The 20199-nt window shown below is 41.1% G+C and overlaps 2 protein-coding genes across 2 annotated transcripts in view; both read left to right on the top strand.

Annotated features, from left to right (window-relative positions):
- Positions 1-5216, top strand: part of LOC306985347 (thyrotropin subunit beta) — an 8217-nt gene extending 3001 nt beyond the window's left edge. The window contains exon 2 of the mRNA XM_079587499.1: positions 4429-5216. Within this exon, the coding sequence (XP_079443625.1) occupies positions 4429-4668 (240 nt within the window). The 3' untranslated portion in view covers positions 4669-5216. The remainder of the gene's footprint in view (positions 1-4428) is intronic.
- A 9225-nt stretch (positions 5217-14441) lies between these two features.
- On the top strand, positions 14442-20181 carry slc25a55b (solute carrier family 25 member 55b). Its single transcript, XM_079588182.1, has 9 exons — positions 14442-14562; positions 14810-14935; positions 15252-15307; positions 15816-15906; positions 15997-16115; positions 16342-16534; positions 17776-17930; positions 18018-18093; positions 18203-20181. The coding sequence occupies exons 1-9, from the start codon at positions 14543-14545 to the stop codon at positions 18360-18362; spliced, it is 996 nt and encodes a 331-aa protein (XP_079444308.1). The 5' UTR covers positions 14442-14542; the 3' UTR covers positions 18363-20181.
- Positions 20182-20199: the final 18 nt, after the last annotated feature.

The following is a 20199-nucleotide window of genomic DNA, read 5'->3' as shown; positions in this document are numbered from 1 at the left end:
TTCTTCTGCGTCTCGGAGTAACGCTCGGTGACCTTCTCCACGGCGTCTCCGAACAGGCCTGCAGGGGAGATCGGTGCATTCAGCAGCGTCTTCCTGTCGGCCTCCTGCACGTCCGATAGGGTGAGCCACAGGTGTCTGTGGAGGACCACCAGGAAACCCATCGAACGGCCAATCGCCTGGGCCGAGCGCTTCGTGGCCAGGAGCGCGAGCGTCGATAGAGGCGGCGTCATCCAGAGACTTCAGCTGTTTAGCCTGCAGCACTTGGAGAACGGCCATGGCATGCATCGCAGATACCGCCTCCCCCGCGGCACCGAAGGCCTTGTTAGCCTGGTGGGCCGTAAATCTGCAGGCTCGGGACGGCAGGCTGCGGTCCGAGCCCAGGGCGGGAGCCGACGGACAGAGGTGTGCGGCGACGGTCTCCTCGACGGGGGGGGATGCGGAGGTAGCCGTGGTCCCCCGCCTCGTCCACGGGGGCAAACATGGCCTGGGTGGAAGTGAGGGTGCGGGCCGATTGCGGGGCCGCCCACGACTTCACCACGTGCTCATGCACGTCAGGAAAAAACGGTGTTCCTCTTTTCGAAGCGGCCTGACGGCGGCTCGATTGGAGGAACCACGTATCCAGCTTGCTCTTCGAAGGTTCATCGGGAGCTTTCCACGAGAGGTTCAGTTCCTCGACGGCCTTCGAGAGGATACGGAAGAGCTCGTCCTGCAGGTCCGCCGGGGTGTCTTGCTCCGCGGCCGCCAGAGGTGCGGCCTCCGCACCCCAGTCGTTCTCGGAGGCCGACAGAGACATGGAGTCGTCTTCCTCGCTCGCCCCGAAGGACACGAAGTCAGCGACCTCGCGAGGGGGTTGAAAGGTGGGGTCGGGGAAGCTCACCGGGGGACGGACCTCGACTCTGCGGTTGGGGGGGGCTACCAGCGGCTCAGTGGCGGCGGCAGGCCCAATCCCCGCTGCTGCGCGAGCTTCCTCTCTCCTGGCTTGGAGGGCTCGGAGAGACATATCCGCGCAGAGGTTGCAGGACCCTCCGTCCCTGAGGGCTGACTCAGCATGGGCCAGCCCCATGCACGCGACGCAAAACAGGTGCGTATCGGGGGGGACGATGGGGCCCGAGCACAAGTTGCAAATAGTTGCCATCGGATGCAGGAGACAGTGCGAGTATCTCCGGTGCAACTTCAACGACGGCGAAAAAATCCAAAGTTGTAGTATCAGCTTTCTAGCACACGATTTGAGCGTGAAGAGAGAGATTCTGATGTAATTGACGCTGCTCTTGCATTATAACTGCAACGGTGTTTCAGTATTTGCATATTTGCGTCAATTGGCCAGCTTTGCTGGCGTTAGCCTATAAGATTTCAGCGGAAGTGAAGGAGGAGAGGAGTTCCCATATACGACATCCGTAATGTCGAAGTTCCATAGCCTTGATAGGGAACAGGCTTTAGCATATGCTACTTCCGGCTGCGAAACCGATATGGGGTGTCTAGTTTCCGGTAGCCTGATGGACGACGTAGTAGAGGATGTATATTCCGCCAAGAAGGCTACAGTACCCCACGTTGTGTAATCCCCTTTCTCTGGTTGTGCAGTCATTACTGCAGGGGCTCAGTGCAGCTTTCACTGTGTCATTGGGAGAGCCCTATTCTCTTGGAGATAATCCTCAGAAAACGTGTAGTGGGAATTCTACTGTAGTGACACTGCAGCCTAAAGGATGCAGCGGGACATGCATATCTTTAAAGCAGGGAGAGTGTAACCCGGATAATCCAGGCTACGAGTAAGAGTTGAAAGATGTGTAAAAAGATGGGGAAATTAAAAAGAATAAGAGAGAAAAACGAATGCTTTAGAAGAGAAAGTGTTTCGTCCAATCATTGATCGCGCTGCATTGATTGACACACCAACGAGCCAATGGTAGCAGCGCACTGAGACTGCGCCGGCGACACTGCCGCTGTCAGAGACATTGAGAGAAAGAGCGAGTCAGATGAAGCAGACACTCCGTATCAAAGGATATATGCATAACTATAAATGCAATCAAACGATTACAGTTATGAGTGAAAGTGATAACTTTGAAGAGCTGACGACGAAGTGAGAAGACGACGAGACAGAGAATCGAGAATAAAAGCCGATGTAACGTAGACTCACTGTATTCCGGACATCACGGTATTCCGGACACTTAACCTTTTCCCGCAAATTCTATAAATAAACACTTTCAGGTCACGGCAAATATATATCCGTGTCATCTTTGCCTCATCCTCTTTCGATTCCGACCAACCCTATGTTTCCAGAGCCAATCGTTTCAAAGAAATCAACGCGAGTTTCTAACGTACACCAATGACTGTTCAGAAAATGGCGGGGGGAGGGTTTTCCGGCAGGTCAAAATGAAGAGGGGAGAATACCTCGGCTCTTAAAACATGATCACGCACCCGAAAATGACAAAAAAAAACATTATTATGGTCTTATAAAGTAATTATGAGTTACAATTTGCAAATATTTGTACTTTTTTAAGGGATATTCACGTTCTATGAGGCACTTTGTCCGACATGAATCACTGCACCCTCGTTAAAACACCTTGTTAACGTTAGAATTTAATGTTATCGACGCGTGCTTCACATGAGCTATCGTCGATTAAAAGAGTGTATAGACGCTTATAAATAATAAATATACAACATATGATTATTAATATCATTATTTTACCAACTTATAGTTGCTAAAATGTATGTGTTTTATATTAGAAATGACTCCTTATCTGTCCGAAACACAGTGAGTAAAAAAATTCAGCCGTCCGGAACACCGTGAGTCCTCACTGTAATCCGGACACTGCGTCTCCCGGCAGTTTTTTCAAGATTTCTCCAAAATGATTAGTCCAAAAATGTGTCAATCAAACTTGAGAACGTGTGGAAGGCATGTCCCCAGAGACAGACGAGCCAATCAGGTGTATTTTTCCGCGGATTGTTACCTTACGGGACTTTTTACTGTGCAAAGTGTCCGGAATACAGTGAGTCTACGTTAGATACACGGAGCACCAAAGCACCGCAGATAATCTTCCTATTGAATAAGATGTGACTTTTTTGCCTTGGTGAGTTGTTTTCTTATATTGACTTGACATTTCACAAGTTTTTTTTTATGTTTTAGGTCCATTGCGAACGATATCAAACTAACTTAACGCCGGTCCACTGATGTAAACAAGACGGCAACCGGAAACGAAGTACCCAATTTCCACCCGGAAGTTAGCATTTTTCTCGTGCACAGAGCGAATTATACTGTCTACGTTCACTTGACATATAATATACTTTGTTTACTAGGATACTCGCCAAGACGGGCGTTTTCACATAGTTTTGTGTGAATTCATCCGTACAAGCGCAATAGTGAAATAATTCCACTCAGTGTTCGCGCGCTGTCTGAGGCGATGGTTTTCGGGGCGCGCGCTTTGGATGTTTGAAGTTCATGTAACTTCTTGACCTGCAAATGTCCTGTAATAATGTCGTTAAACATAAATAAGGTAACAGTTCATGTTTTACTTACATATACGATTTAGTTTCAATCCAAATATACGTGCCGAGCGAGTGAACGATCAGCAATCCAGAGCATTCAACAGAAGTGCGCGCTATCTCTCTCTCTCTCTCTCTCTCTCTCTCTCTCTCTCTCTCTCTCTCTCTCTCTCTCTCTCTCTCTCTCTCTGGTCAGTTTGAGTTAATGTTAATAATAAGCTACATGCCTCGTTTTACTTTCTTTGCCATTGATATCCGACTGAACTACAAACTTTCCACTGACGTCTGGTGCGCTCGACCAGCTCGCGCTTCGGTGCCGCGGCGCGCTCAATCCACTGCGCGTTTTTCTCTTATCAGCTCGCGCACCACAGCTATATAGGCGTTACTATATTTTGTTTAATATTTCACTAATATGATACATTTACTTCATAGACAGCCTTCTTTTTTATTCCCATTATACTTTCTGTTGTCAGTGCTTCTTTGTCTGGACACAAACACTGTACACACGCTGCTTGGTATCGGTTGTTGGTATCGGGGCGTTTTTACGACATGAGCTCAGTATCAGGCCGATACCCGATACTGGTATCGGTATCGGGCCATCCCTAATTAATATGTGCTTTATAAGTACTAATAAACTGCTAATATCCTAGTAATATGCATGCTAATAAGGCAACTAGTTAATAGTGAGAATTGGACCCTAAACTAAAGTGTTACTGAGAATATTATTCATAAATTACTTGTTTTGGGGTCATAACACATGAAATTCCATTAATAAGAACAATTGTCTCTCATCAGCTGTTATATTTTTTAAATGTTGCTTGTGAAATAAACCAGGTCCTGAATCAATTTGGCCGTGAGAAATTGTCATGAATCACACTTTCAGAAAGACTCCATACATCACGTGAAGCGAGATAATAATAATGCCTCGTGTGCTGTGTTTTGTGTGTGTGACAGGACACGAACATGAGAGGATTTGTGGGCAAGCGTTTCCTGATTCAGAGAGGATGCATGCATCGGTCTGTGGTCTATCATTCTGCCAGGATGCCCGGCTGTCCCGTGCACATCGACCCCCTCTTCTTTTACCCGGTGGCAAACCGGTGCCACTGCGCAAAATGCAACACTGCCAAGAACGAGTGCGTCTACAAGCCAAGTCACATTCCCAGCAAATGTCCCGAGCACCTGCGAGCCGTCTGAGGATGCAGGAGGAGGACCTTTTATTCTCATTACCTTTTCTGTGTTCTGTTAGAAAGTGTTTTTGAATTCAAGTATTTATATATATCAATTTCTGCTGATGTTTTGATGAATGAGTGAATATTGCAGGTGGCAGAAGGTCTTTGTTCTGGCTCTCATCTTTTTCACTGTAAATCTCTGCATTAACCACTCCTCCTAATATTATTCACTACTTGTTTTTTCTTTGTTTTTGTTTTTTTGTTTTTTAAACAACCAAAGGCTTCCTTTTTGCTAGCCATAGAAAAACACCATCAAAGCACCAAAATACATGTTTCAACAAAAAAATTATTAAAAATGTCCACAATGACAATAAAACATTGATCTTTTATGAATGAGAACATTTTGAAAATGGCTAATTATTTTTTTTATTTTTTTGGTTGCATCAGAAGGGATCGCAGAATATGTTAACATGACAATTGCACAGCTTGACAAGTGTGTGTGCATGTGTGTCAGGAAAAAAATACGTTTTATTATGGAATCAGCAAAGTGTTTAAATAATGTTGTGGAAACTGAAAAATAAAAAAATGATAAAATTTGGTCTGATATTGCCATTTTATGAAAATTGCAAGCAAATTTGGGATTTGTGTGATTTTTGGTTTTAGGATCGATGTAACTATTACATAGGATATAACTATAAAGCAGAACAGATACTGATACATTTTTTTTAAATTAAATGTATGGTCATAACATATCAAGTGAAGTTTATTTTCAGTGAAAACAAAAAGAAACTTATGAACACATTACGCTGCACCTGTTTTTGTCTTACCTTTATTTATATATATATATTACTTTTTTATTTATTTATGTGAGTTGATGAGTGTTTAATGTGGAACAACAAAAGAGAAAGAGGGTGTTTAAAGATTCGTCGGTGACTTCATAGAAGAATCCTCACCTGAGTGTGAAGTGAAAAGGGCTTAATGATAACCAGAGAGGAGCAAGCTCATTTTTTGAAATAGTCGTCTAACAAACAGACATTTTGTGTGAAATCATTTTTGTTTGTATGTTGCAGAAAACCAGTCGGTGCATTGATTAACGGTTTGACATTCAAGTCAAGAATTCACACATTCAAGGCAAATGTATTTCTGTTGAGGAGTTTTATATACAGTTTTGTATGTCAGTGATTGCACTTAATTTGTCCAACTTGATTTGAATCATTGTGATTTATAAATGTACTTAATCAACAACATATATTTTTGCATTATATATATATTTTTGTATTGTATCACATGTATTATAGTTTAAATTAATATTAAATGCAATTAGTTGAACTTAAGAGTGATTTTTTTTAACCAACTTAAGATGGACTTTTATATGTAATTTCATAAGTACTTCAATTGTCTTTGTCAAGTCAAGTCAAGTCACCTTTATTTATATAGCGCTTTTTACAATACAGATTGTATCAAAGCAGCTTCACAGTGATAACATGAAAATAATACAAAAAACAATTTCATCATCGTCCACCTTTAAGGCAGATCTATAATATTGTTGAATATTAAATGTCCCCAACTAAGCAAGCCAGAAGGCAAGGCAACAGCGGCAAGGAACCAAAACTCCATCAGGTGACAGAAGGAAGAAAAAAACCTTGGGAGAACCCAGGCTCAGTCGGGGGCCAGTTATCCTCTGGCCAACGAGCGAACAGTGTATGATTATGATTCAGGAGCATTACAGGTCAGAAGTTCAGAATGAATCAGAGTATTTGTCCAGTTCCTGTTTGTTGAAGTCGGAGTGGAGAGGAGGAGAGACTGGTTGACACTTCAGGTCAGCGGCGTCGTCGTGTCCTGGCGCTGGTCCTTCATCAGATCTGGATACGGCCTGGTTCCGGTGGACAGCGGTAAACCTCGGGATAGACAGAGAGACTAATATTAGCGTAGACGCCATCCTTCTTATGATGTACCAAGTACATCAGGATTTACGGGAAGTGTTCCCGGTCCCGGCTGTTCTAAACTATGCAGCCTAACATTGAATTATAGAAGTCTATAATGTATTATGTGTATGCTAGGCCGAAGAGATGTGTTTTTAGTCTAGATTTGATCTGACAGAGTGTGTCTGCTTCCCGGACAATGTTAGGAAGACTGTTCCAAAGTTTTGGTGCTAAATAGGAAAAGGATCTACCGCCAGCAGTCGATTTTGATATTCTAGGTATTATTAACTGGCCGGAATTTTGAGATCGCAGTAGACGTGAAGGACTATAATGCGTTAAGAGCCCGCTCAAGTACTGCAGAGCTAAACCATTTAGTGCTTTGTAAGTGATCAGCAATATTTTAAAATTTATACGATGTTTAATAGACAGCCAATGCAGTGTTGACAGAACGGGGCTAATATGGTCATACTTCCTGGTTCTGGTAAGAACTCGAGCTGCTGCGTTTTGAACTAGCTGTAGTTTGTTTATTAAGCGTGCAGGGCAACCACCCAGTAGAGCATTACAATAATCTAGCCTTGAGGTCATAACTAATTGTTCTGCATTATTCATTGAGAGCATATGACGTAATTTAGATATATTTTTAAGATGGAAGAAAGCGGTTTTACAGATACTAGACACATGACTTTCAAATGAAAGATTGGTATCAAAGAGCACACCCAGGTTCCTAACCGACGACGAAGACTTAACAGAGCAGCCATCAAGTGTTAGACAGTACTCTAGGTTATTACGTGTGGAAGTTTTTTGTCCAATAATTAGAATCTCTGTTTTTTCTGAATTTAGTAGTAGGAAATAACTAGTCATCCAATTTTTTATATCAGCTATGCATTCCGTTAATTTTGTGAATTGGTAGGTTTCGTTAGGTTTTGAAGAAATATACAGCTGAGTATCGTCAGCATAACAGTGAAAACTAATTCCATGTTTCCTAATGATATCTCCTAATGGTAGCATGTACAGAGTGAACAGCAGCGGTCCTAGTACTGAGCCTTGTGGTACGCCATACTGAACTTGTGATTGATAAGACATCTCTTCATTTACTGCTACAAACTGATAACGGTCAGATAAGTATGATTTAAACCATGCTAGTGCAATTCCACTAATGCCAACATAATGTTCGAGTCTATTTAAAAGGATGTTGTGGTCAATGGTGTCAAATGCAGCACTAAGATCAAGTAATACTAATAGAGAGATACAACCACGATCGGATGATAAGAGCAAATCATTTGTGACTCTAACGAGAGCTGTCTCGGTACTATGGTATGGTCTAAATCCGGACTGAAAATCCTCGCAGATATTATTTCTTTCAAGAAAGGAACACAGTTGTGAGGATACTGCTTTTTCTAATATCTTTGACAGAAATGGCAGATTAGAGATCGGCCTGTAATTGACTAGTTTTGTAGGATCAAGTTGCTGTTTTTTAACAAGCGGTTTAATCATAGCTAGCTTAAAGGTTTTTGGCACGTATCCTAGAGACAAAGATGAATTAATGATATTAAGAAGAGGATCTATGACATCTGGAAGCATCTCTTTCAGCAGCTTAGTCGGTATAGGGTCTAACATACACGTTGTTGATTTAGATGATTTGACGAGTTTGCAAAATTCTTCCTCTCCTATAGCAATGAATGAATCAAATTTTCCCTCAGGGAGACTACAATGCACTTCCTGATGCGATACTGTATTAGACGATTGCATAGTTATAATTTTGTCCCTGATATTATCGATCTTATAAGTGAAGAAGTTGATAAAGTCATTACTGCTGTGTTTCTTGGAAACTTCTGGGCTTGAAGCTTTCTTTTTCGTTAGTTTAGCCACTGTTTCAAATAAATACCTAGGATTATGTTTATTTTCTTCTAATAGGGTTGAAAAATAAGCAGATCTAGCAGCTTTTAAAGCCTCTCTGTAAGCAATCGAGCTCTCCTTCCATGAAATCCGAAACACCTCTAGTTTTGTTTTCTTCCAGTTGCGCTCCATTTTTCTGGCTGCTCTCTTGGGCCTGAGTGTGCTCGTTGTGCCACGGCGTTGGACTATGTTCTTTAATCTTCTTTAAGCGCAGCGGAGCAACTGTGTCTAAAGTGCTGGAAAAGAGAGAGTTAAAAGTTTCTGTTGCAATATCAAGTTCTTCTAAGCTATCCGGGATGCTGAGATGATGAAACTGATTAGGAAGATTATTGATAAAGCAATCTTTAGTGGCAGAAGTGATTGGTGATTTATTACACGGAGTCGGCTTTGCAGCCTTGGCTAAATGGTGAAAGTTTGGTGAAAGTTTGGTTAAATATGGTAAATATGTAAGTAATTCACGTGAACAAACATATACATTAATGTTGGTTAATGTACATTATTTAATTAAAGATATTTGTAATTAAAACATTTTTTTTCTAATAGTGAATTTGCAATTTGGTGTATTACAAAAATGTATTTTAATTGAACAAGCATGTATTTTTTATACACTAGTTAATGTTTATTTCAACATTTACTAATACAATAAAATCAAAGTTGTATTTGTTTACATTAGTTAAAGGAACACTCCGACTTTTTGGGACTTTAGCCTATTCACCTTCTCCCTCAGAGTTAGATAAGTCCATACATACCTTTTTCATCTCCGTGCGTGCTATAAGTCTGTTTGACGCACCCACCGCTAGCCTAGCTTAGCACAAAGACTGGATGTAAATGGTTGCAGCTAGCATACTAATCCAAATAAGTGACAAAATAACGCAAACATTTTCCTATTTACATGTTGTGATTTGTATAGTCACAGAGTGTACAAAAAACAAAGTCACATGAGAAACAGACAGACATATTTTAAGTCAGCGGAAACATTACCCAGCGTAAACATTACCCAGCGCAAACATTACCCAGCACAAACATTACCCAGCGCAAATATTACCCAGCGCAAACATTAGCCAGCGCAAACATTACCCAGCGCAAACATTACCCAGCGCAAACATTACCCAGCCAGCGCAAACATTACCCAGCCAGCGCAAACATTACCCAGCCAGCGCAAACATTACCCAGCGCAAACATTACCCAGCACAAACATTACCCAGCGCAAACATTACCCAGCGTAAACATTACCCAGCACAAACATTACCCAGCACAAACATTACCCAGCACAAACATTACCCAGCGCAAACATTACCCAGCAAAAACATTACCCAGCGCAAACATTACCCAGCAAAAACATTACCCAGCCAGCGCAAACATTACCCAGCGCAAACATTACCCAGCGCAAACATTACCCAGCACAAACATTACCCAGCGCAAACATTACCCAGCACAAACATTACCCAGCGCAAACATTACCCAGCGCAAACATTACCCAGCACAAACATTACCCAGCACAAACATTACCCAGCACAAACATTACCCAGCCAGCGCAAACATTACCCAGCGCAAACATTACCCAGCGCAAACATTACCAAGCACAAACATTACCCAGCACAAACATTACCCATCAACACAAACATTACCCAGCGCAAACATTACCCAGCGCAAACATTACCCAGCGCAAACATTACCCAGCACAAACATTACCCAGCGCAAACATTACCCAGCAAAAACATTACCCAGCGCAAACATTACCCAGCAAAAACATTACCCAGCCAGCGCAAACATTACCCAGCGCAAACATTACCCAGCGCAAACATTACCCAGCACAAACATTACCCAGCGCAAACATTACCCGGCACAAACATTACCCAGCACAAACATTACCCAGCGCAAACATTACCCAGCACAAACATTACCCAGCAAAAACATTACCCAGCCAGCGCAAACATTACCCAGCCAGCGCAAACATTACCCAGCACAAACATTACCCAGCAAAAACATTACCCAGCACAAACATTACCCAGCGCAAACATTACCCAGCAAAAACATTACCCAGCAAAAACATTACCCAGCCAGCGCAAACATTACCCAGCGCAAACATTACCCAGCACAAACATTACCCAGCACAAACATTACCCAGCAAAAACATTACCCAGCAAAAACATTACCCAGCCAGCAAAAACATTACCCAGCGCAAACATTACCCAGCGCAAACATTACCCAGCGCAAACATTACCCAGCGCAAACATTACCCAGCGCAAACATTACCCACCACAAACATTACCCAGCAAAAACATTACCCAGCACAAACATTACCCAGCTAGCACAAACATTACCCAGCGCAAACATTACCCAGCGCAAACATTACCCAGCGCAAACATTACCCACCACAAACATTACCCAGCAAAAACATTACCCAGCACAAACATTACCCAGCAAAAACATTACCCAGCCAGCGCAAACATTACCCAGCGCAAACATTGCCCAGCGCAAACATTACCCAGCGCAAACATTACCCAGCACAAACATTACCCAGCGCAAACATTACCCAGCACAAACATTACCCAGCAAAAACATTACCCAGCGCAAACATTACCCAGCGCAAACATTACCCAGCAAACATTTCCCAGCACAAACATTACCCAGCGCAAACATTACCCAGCACAAACATTACCCAGCACAAACATTACCCAGCACAAACATTAAACCAGCCAGCGCAAACATTACCCAGCGCAAACATTACCCAGCGCAAACATTACCAAGCACAAACATTACCCAGCACAAACATTACCCAGCAAAAACATTACCCAGCCAGCGCAAACATTACCCAGCGCAAACATTACCCAGCACAAACATTACCCAGCACAAACATTACCCAGCAAAAACATTACCCAGCAAAAACATTACCCAGCCAGCAAAAACATTACCCAGCGCAAACATTACCCAGCGCAAACATTACCCAGCGCAAACATTACCCAGCGCAAACATTACCCAGCGCAAACATTACCCACCACAAACATTACCCAGCAAAAACATTACCCAGCACAAACATTACCCAGCCAGCACAAACATTACCCAGCGCAAACATTACCCAGCGCAAACATTACCCAGCGCAAACATTACCCACCACAAACATTACCCAGCAAAAACATTACCCAGCACAAACATTACCCAGCAAAAACATTACCCAGCCAGCGCAAACATTACCCAGCGCAAACATTGCCCAGCGCAAACATTACCCAGCGCAAACATTACCCAGCACAAACATTACCCAGCGCAAACATTACCCAGCACAAACATTACCCAGCAAAAACATTACCCAGCGCAAACATTACCCAGCGCAAACATTACCCAGCAAACATTTCCCAGCACAAACATTACCCAGCGCAAACATTACCCAGCACAAACATTACCCAGCACAAACATTACCCAGCACAAACATTAAACCAGCCAGCGCAAACATTACCCAGCGCAAACATTACCCAGCGCAAACATTACCAAGCACAAACATTACCCAGCACAAACATTACCCATCAACACAAACATTACCCAGCACAAACATTACCCAGCGCAAACATTACCCAGCACAAACATTACCCAGCGCAAACATTACCCAGCAAAAACATTACCCAGCAAAAACATTACCCAGCCAGCGCAAAAATTACCCAGCGCAAACATTACCCAGCGCAAACATTACCCAGCGCAAACATTACCCAGCACAAACATTACCCAGCGCAAACATTACCCAGCGCAAACATTACCCAGCACAAACATTACCCAGCGCAAACATTACCCAGCGCAAACATTACCCAGCGCAAACATTACCCAGCACAAACATTACCCAGCGCAAACATTACCCAGCGCAAACATTACCCAGCACAAACATTACCCAGCACAAACATTACCCAGCGCAAACATTACCCAGCACAAACATTACCCAGCACAAACATTACCCAGCACAAACATTACCCAGCGCAAACATTACCCAGCGCAAACATTACCCAGCACAAACATTACCCAGCACAAACATTACCCAGCGCAAACATTACCCAGCGCAAACATTACCCAGCACAAACATTACCCAGCACAAACATTAAACCAGCCAGCGCAAACATTACCCAGCGCAAACATTACCCAGCGCAAACATTACCCAGCACAAACATTACCCAGCGCAAACATTACCCAGCGCAAACATTACCCAGCACAAACATTACCCAGCACAAACATTACCCAGCACAAACATTACCCAGCACAAACATTACCCAGCACAAACATTACCCAGCACAAACATTACCCAGCACAAACATTACCCAGCACAAACATTACCCAGCACAAACATTACCCAGCGCAAACATTACCCAGCAAAAACATTACCCAGCGCAAACATTACCCAGCACAAACATTACCCAGCGCAAACATTACCCAGCACAAACATTACCCAGCACAAACATTACCCAGCGCAAACATTACCCAGCGCAAACATTACCCAGCAAAAACATTACCCAGCAAAAACATTACCCAGCCAGCGCAAAAATTACCCAGCGCAAACATTACCCTGCACAAACATTACCCAGCGCAAAAATTACCCAGCGCAAACATTACCCAGCGCAAACATTACCCAGCGCAAACATCACCCAGCACAAACATTACCCAGCACAAACATTACCCAGCGCAAACATTACCCAGCACAAACATTACCCAGCACAAACATTACCCAGCACAAACATTACCCAGCACAAACATTACCCAGCACAAACATTACCCAGCAAACATTACCCAGCAAACATTACCCAGCACAAACATTACCCAGCGCAAACATTACCCAGCACAAACATTACCCAGCACAAACATTACCCAGCACAAACATTACCCAGTAGATAAATAAATATACAGGATTTATTCATCTTTGTCAATGTTAATTTCAACATTTACTAATACTTTATTACAATATTGTTAACATTAGTTAACACTGTTAACTAACATTAACAAACAATGAACAGCTTTATTTAAATTAACTAACATTAACAAAGATTAATAAACACTGTAAAATGTATTGCTCATGGTTAGTTCATGTTAGTTTATACATTAACTAATGTTAACTAATGAACCTTAAAGTGTTTCCCAATTTTTTTTAAAGTGAACTTAAGTGTGTTAAGAAATATATGAAAGTGTAATTTCCTTAAATGGCCTTAAATTTTTATATTATATCATCTGCAAGTACACTTTTTAAAAAGTATACTTGTAAGATTTGAAGTACACTATAAGTGCACATCATTAAGCACACTTCTTTTGCACACTTCAGTGCCTCCAGGTAAGGCAACAACACTGAAAAGAAAATTGGAACAATTTTCACTCAGAAATTGCTAGTAGTTTCACAAAAATAAAACCTGCCAAAGAAAAACTTACTCTTGTAAAATGTACTCTAATAATCTTCATTTACACTTTTTTTTTTTACAGTGAATAGTACAAATCCACAATCATGTGAACTATTAAAAGTGAATTTGATGTAAATCAATTTAGCATGAATTGAAGTGTAAATATAAAAATAGATCCTGCTATATATTAACATTTTTAGATTTCAGCACAATACAATATGAAGTATATAAAATACTGTTGTTCTTCATGTAACTTACACTTCTCACATATTATTCAATAAAAGTTAAAAAAATATATTATGAAAAGGAAATATTTTACAAATATTTTATTAGTCAATCAGGTATAAAATTCTTGACATGTGAGCATGTTTCAGAAGAAATCCAACATTCTTATTTTTTTTATTTCATTTTCCCCCAAAGATTTATTCTAAAACTTAAGAACGCACTCAAATGTACTCACCTAAAATCCTTAAATATGTATGCAAGTGTGTGTGCAGTAGTGTGAGTGTCTGTTTGCATGCTTCTACTGTAAGAAGATCCTGCTCCTCTGATTGGCCGTGCACTCAGTCCTAGCAGAGACACACAGTGAGGGAGTGAACCACGGTGTTGCCCGAGGCTCCTGGGAGGGGTTTCTGTATATAACCCTTCTCTGCTGCTTTGCACACTGACTGCTCCTCTGTCTACCTCAGTCCTCAGACCAAACCACAAACCTCTCACCATGACTCAACAACCAATCAGGTATGAACCACAAACACTGTATTCAGTAAAAACCCTTTTGGTGCTACGGTATTATTGTAAGTAGTCAGAACCTGTTGATTTGAAGTAGTGTCAGTCTGACATTGCCTTGCTTCTTTGTCATTTATATTTACCTTCAAAGCAGAGCCTTGATTTTGTATAAATGTAAAATGGAAGAATGCAAATTCAATGACTATGATATTTAGGGGGGTATTGATTGATTTATTCGTTCTCTTCTGTTGTTCGCAAGCCTCCCTGCCAAGCTCATCAATGGTGGAGTTGCTGGACTGGTTGGTGTTACCTGTGTTTTCCCCATAGATCTTGCCAAGACAAGACTCCAGAACCAAAGAGGAAGCCAACGGGTCTACAAAAACATGTATGTTTTGCACAGCACATTTGTAACATTTCGCTTATTTTAATTTAGGAATTTTTACTTTGTCTTTTCCAATCCACTTTAAACTCTACACCAAACACTTATTGCAAGTTCACTCAACCTTAAACAAGAAAGCATTTTTTTTAAAAAGAGAGTTCCTGGAAGAAAGTAAGATAAATACCTGTAATGGAGGCCTGAAAACTCGTTTTTCTTTCTCAGAGCACAATGTGCGTGTAAGGTGCGACGCTTATTCAGGCTTCACTATTGTTTCAGAATGGTGATATAGTAGACAATAACAGATCATTATTTTTGTGATTAGGATGGACTGTCTGATAAAGACTGTTCGATCTGAGGGATACTTTGGGATGTACAGAGGTAAGCAGTTTTAATAAAAAAAATCTCTTGACCTTCTTCTTTTGCTAAAATGTAAAGCCCTATAAGGACATCTTCATAAAGCAACATAATTTGCATGTCAGCACTTTATACCCTTCACACAAACCTGCCCGAGGCACTGACTGGATTTGACTGAAATGGGTGTTGGTCTTGGCAGCATGTGTTTAAATACATGTAACTGTGACTTAATTTTAGATGTTTGATATACCGTAGTCAACATTTTAAGTGGATCAAAACCTTTCATCAAAGGTCTACATGCATTTTTATTGCATGCCCATTCTTGTCTTAGAACAACTTTGATTAACTTTTTTTATCCACTTCAAATGTTGACTACTATAGTTTGCCAAGTTTGGCATTTGCAAACAACTCTTACAATGTATTTTATAAGAGGATCCGAAGCAGGAATTATATTCGTAGAACAACGAAATTAAAACATCTCTGTAGTGGTAAATATGTTTCATAGATCAACTCATACGCTTTCTTCATACAGGTGCAGCAGTCAACCTGACACTGGTGACTCCTGAAAAGGCCATCAAACTGGCCGCCAATGATTTCTTCCGTCAGCGACTCAGTAGGGGAGAGTACGTTCCCTCCGCTTCTATCAAGAGATTGCACTGTACTTAAGAATAGTTACATGAAAAGAGGGTGAATGATACACACCTGTGTTTCAGACTCAAGCTGAGCGTGTTTCAGGAAATGCTGGCTGGTTGTGGGGCAGGGATGTGTCAGGTTATTGTAACAACCCCCATGGAAATGCTCAAGATCCAGCTTCAGGATGCAGGACGACTTGGTGAGGCATAAATACTGACCCAGGTTCACCTTCTATCATGATGAATCTGCAATTCTCAATCCCCTTAATGTTTATGATGTAATCAGTCATCAAATCAGACAATATTTCATCACGTAAATCATATTACCTAAACATGTTTCTCCAACACACTATATGATTTAGTAGACTTGCAAGGTTTTCAGTGGGAAGGAAGATATCTGAGCTGTGCCGCTTTTTCCACATTCAGTGGCTCAGCAGAGGAAGTTACCCATGCTCCACACTGTGAAACTTGGAACGGCCAGTCCAGTCCTGAACTGCTCCTACAGTGTGGGTCCTGTGTCTTCAACCAGGAGAGTGTCGGCCATTCAAATTACCCAGGAACTGCTTCGCACAAAGGGCATCCAGGGACTTTACAAAGGACTAGGTGCAACCCTAATGAGGTAAGTGTACCTCCATCCTATAATGCAAATGGGCAATACATTCCAGTCAAAACTGTGGTTGGGGCAAACATAATTTTAACAAATCTAAGTACCACACGCCTAAATAGGAGGTACTACAGTACCACTAGCCTAAAAAACACAATAAGGTATAACACAATATTGGTATAACACATGGGGTGTCCAAACTTGCTCCCGGAGGGCCACTTTCCTATAGAGTTTAGCTCTAAAGCCCGGGACACACCAAGCTGACGGTCGGTCGTTGGCCAATGTCGGACTGTTTTTGAGTATCGTCAGCTTTGTTTTTTTTAACTGTTCCACACCATTTGCGGTCAGGGGTTTTAGGCCAAATCAGCATGTAGAATCGGCATCGGTCCGTCGGTGAGTGAGAGAACTCTGATTGGCTGTTCAGCTTAGCGAACGATTTAGTGCACAAGAACAAAAGCTAAAGTGATGAAAGGAACAAAGAAGTAAAGACAGTACAGACTTAAGGCTGTTTTCTTACCCGCGCATTCAAATGTGCAAATATTTTCATAACAACATGAGCCAAGTGATCAGAGTGATTGATATTAAAATGGTAAGCTAGGACTGCTTTGTTTACGGGTTGTATATCTGCAGTCCTAGTGTCAGTTTCCCTTTTTGAATGACGAATATAGACTATTGATACCTGCAGATGTAGAAAGATACAGTATTTACTTACACGCAGGGGCAGAACGCTCATGCTAGTTGACAGTCGCCTTTAGTCCTTTCGTTTGTGTTGAAACGCAGCTTTTGGGCTGAGACGACAGCAGACGAGAATTGAGAACACAGTCAGCTTCCATCGCCACTATTTCTTTGGTGTGTCTTCACACATCTGCATTTCTGTTAAGTTTCCAAATCTGATAAGTTTCTAGTAATCCTGAAGACCTTGGTTATCTGGTTCAGTTTTGTTAACTTAGGGCTGGACCTAAACTCTGCTGAAAGGTGGCCCTCCAAAAGCAGGATTGGACATCCCTGGTCAAGTTGAACTTGTCCCTATAGATCAACATACACGTTTGTCCTCGAACAACATTGCCATCAAACAATTATGGTAGAGTTAGAGCCTTCAACAACTTTCTTAGTAGCCTGTCATTCCTCTCAGATTTCCGGGGTTGGTTAGGGTTAGGGCTGTAATTGTTTGGTAGGTATGTTGGGCAAATGACACTGATCAAGGAACTTCCAACAAGCTATCTCTCTAAAACAGACCTTGGGTCTTCTTCTTGCAGGGATATCCCCTTCTCTGTGATTTACTTTCCACTGTTTGCCCATATCAACCAGCTGGGCAAGACATCTGAGGGTGACAATGTGCCTTTTTACTGGTCTTTTATTTCGGGCTGTGCGGCTGGATGTACAGCGGCTGTGGCAGTCAGTCCTTGTGATGGTGAGTGTTCAAGATTGGCTGAACAACATATGTTTGAGCAGATGTTAGTGTATGTGCAAAGACTAAGGTTGGTCCATCTCTATCCAGTGGTGAAAACCCGGCTCCAGTCCCTCAATAAAAGTGCCAATGAAGACACCTACAATGGCATGTTAGACTGCATCAGGTATAGTATCCAGTAACTTGGATAACGGACATTCTGGGAAAGAGAATTAGTGACCAATTTGGTTCCTCTTCTGTTGTAGTAATGATGACTCTGCTCTTTCTTCCAACAGAAAGATAATGCGTAAAGAAGGGCCAACTGCTTTTCTGAAGGGTGCCGGCTGCAGGGCGCTAGTCATCGCTCCACTCTTCGGGATTGCTCAAGTGGTTTACTTCATCGGTGTTGGAGAGTTCCTCTTAGGACAAACCCCATTCAACCTTTACTCTGTCTAAACATCTTCATACTATGAAACCAACTGAATTAAACTTTAAAGACCAATGCAGCTATTATGCAACTAAATGTTTGAGAACAAACCAACCTGGTCACATGACAATTTGTAATATTTTATATGAGATGGCAGTATTGTTCAAATCTGGGTCATACAAAAACATAAAACTACTTTAGTAATCTGGAAGGTTTACATGATCCAAGTTATAAGACATCACATGATTTCGCCATCTTGTGTAAATTGTTATGTGTTGCCATGAATGTGTGTTTTGGAGAAGACTGATAATGGCTTAAATGAGTTAAATTTCATGTCTTTACATGCTACCTTTAGCATTTTCAATATGCTTATTCAGGAAGCTATATCATTGCACATGATTAGGTTTCTTTTTCTATTGGAAATGTATGGTCAGAGACAGTCAGATTTATCCTCAGTGAGGATTGATTTGAAAAGCGTACAGTCATCATTCATGCACTCAAAGAGCCAGAAAATCTTGTAATATTTTTTTTTTTTACACATGTCCTCCATTAACAGTTCTGTCCTACCTTTCTTGTGATGTTTTGAATATGCACAATATTACGGAGGAGCTGCTGATTAATGTGGACATTAGCATGGAGACATATATCTATGAGGACATTGTTATACAATATGCATGACTCTAAAGAGACACAGAGATGGGAAGTTTGATTCCTGCTGAAGAGAGGTGAGAGTTTTACATAACAGAATTAAAAGACATTCTGTTCAACCTAAACTTGTTAAATTGTCATACTTGGAGCTTTAAACAGGCCTGTACACATCTTGAACCATTTCAAGCAGTTCACATTGGGTTTGTTTGGGATTCACACATTGAAATAGAGGAAATATGGAACTGAACAATGGTTTGACAAAGGTCCATAACAAACTAAAATCAATGTGTGTTTTATTGTTAATTCCACAATGTTCCTAATTCTGTGGTTAGTATGAGCAAATGCATTTTTAAAAAAGTTTCTTGAACATTTTTAGCTGTTTTTAAATGTGGAATTCCACAAAATTATTAAGTTTGTTTGGCTAATCTATTTGCTACTAACATTGCTGAATAATCTGTAAACTGTGTATAACGATACATTAAGCAAACCCCTTTTTAAGATGTAGTGAAGTATGTGATTCTTTTAATTTTTTCCCATTTAAAATTGTAATAATTTTTTAAATATTTGATCTGCTTTGTAAGTAAGATGGTATTAAGAGATGTAAAAGACACTAAAAAACGAAATCTAACAAAACTAATGATCATTTGTTAAAAAGTGCAGTGGTTGTGCTCAAGCCTGTAAACAAACTGTAAGTCTTAGCAGTATTGAAATATAACACTTGCATTTATTTTTAGCCCAAAAAATTATAATAAATGTTTTATACAGCATGTATTATATACATAATGTATGTATTATATATGTGTGTATTTTATATGTGTGTGTACTTCAGTGAAAATTACAAGTTAAAGATTCGAATAACAGTAGTGTAAAGGAAACTCACACATATACAGACATCTAAAGTGCTTGGTGAGTGTTAACCGAGTTGGTGAAAAGTGCAGACTGTGCAGTGTAGCTGAAACTTTAGCCTGTGTGATTCTGCACAGGAGCTTCCTGCATAGCATTCACTTGCAGCTGACGTGCAATCCATGTAGAAAGACAAAATCTTGACCTTATGTACGTGAATGTACTGTACGTGATCAATTGTAGCTAGCAGTGTAATTTACAATATTTTTTTTCTAACTTCTGCATTTAAAGGCACATTTTCTTAAAACTTATAATAGCTCTATAAGATAATAATGAAGAATAAACATTTCTGTTTGACTCTGGTGCTCATGTGAC

The sequence above is a fragment of the Phoxinus phoxinus genome (genome assembly GCF_949152265.1).
Source record: "Phoxinus phoxinus genome assembly, chromosome: 18".
Taxonomy (NCBI): domain Eukaryota; kingdom Metazoa; phylum Chordata; class Actinopteri; order Cypriniformes; family Leuciscidae; genus Phoxinus; species Phoxinus phoxinus.
Note: the sequence above shows the minus strand (reverse complement) of the source record. Positions and strands in the feature narration are given on the sequence as shown.

What these genes read in the sequence shown, in the direction of transcription:
- slc25a55b (XM_079588182.1), top strand. Translation starts at nt 14,543, where the DNA reads ATGACTCAACAACCAATCAG. An exon ending in ATGACTCAACAACCAATCAG is followed by an intron (nt 14,563 to 14,809) that starts GTATGAACCACA and finishes GTTGTTCGCAAG; the next exon opens with CCTCCCTGCCAAGCTCATCA. An exon ending in ATACTTTGGGATGTACAGAG is followed by an intron (nt 15,308 to 15,815) that starts GTAAGCAGTTTT and finishes TTCTTCATACAG; the next exon opens with GTGCAGCAGTCAACCTGACA.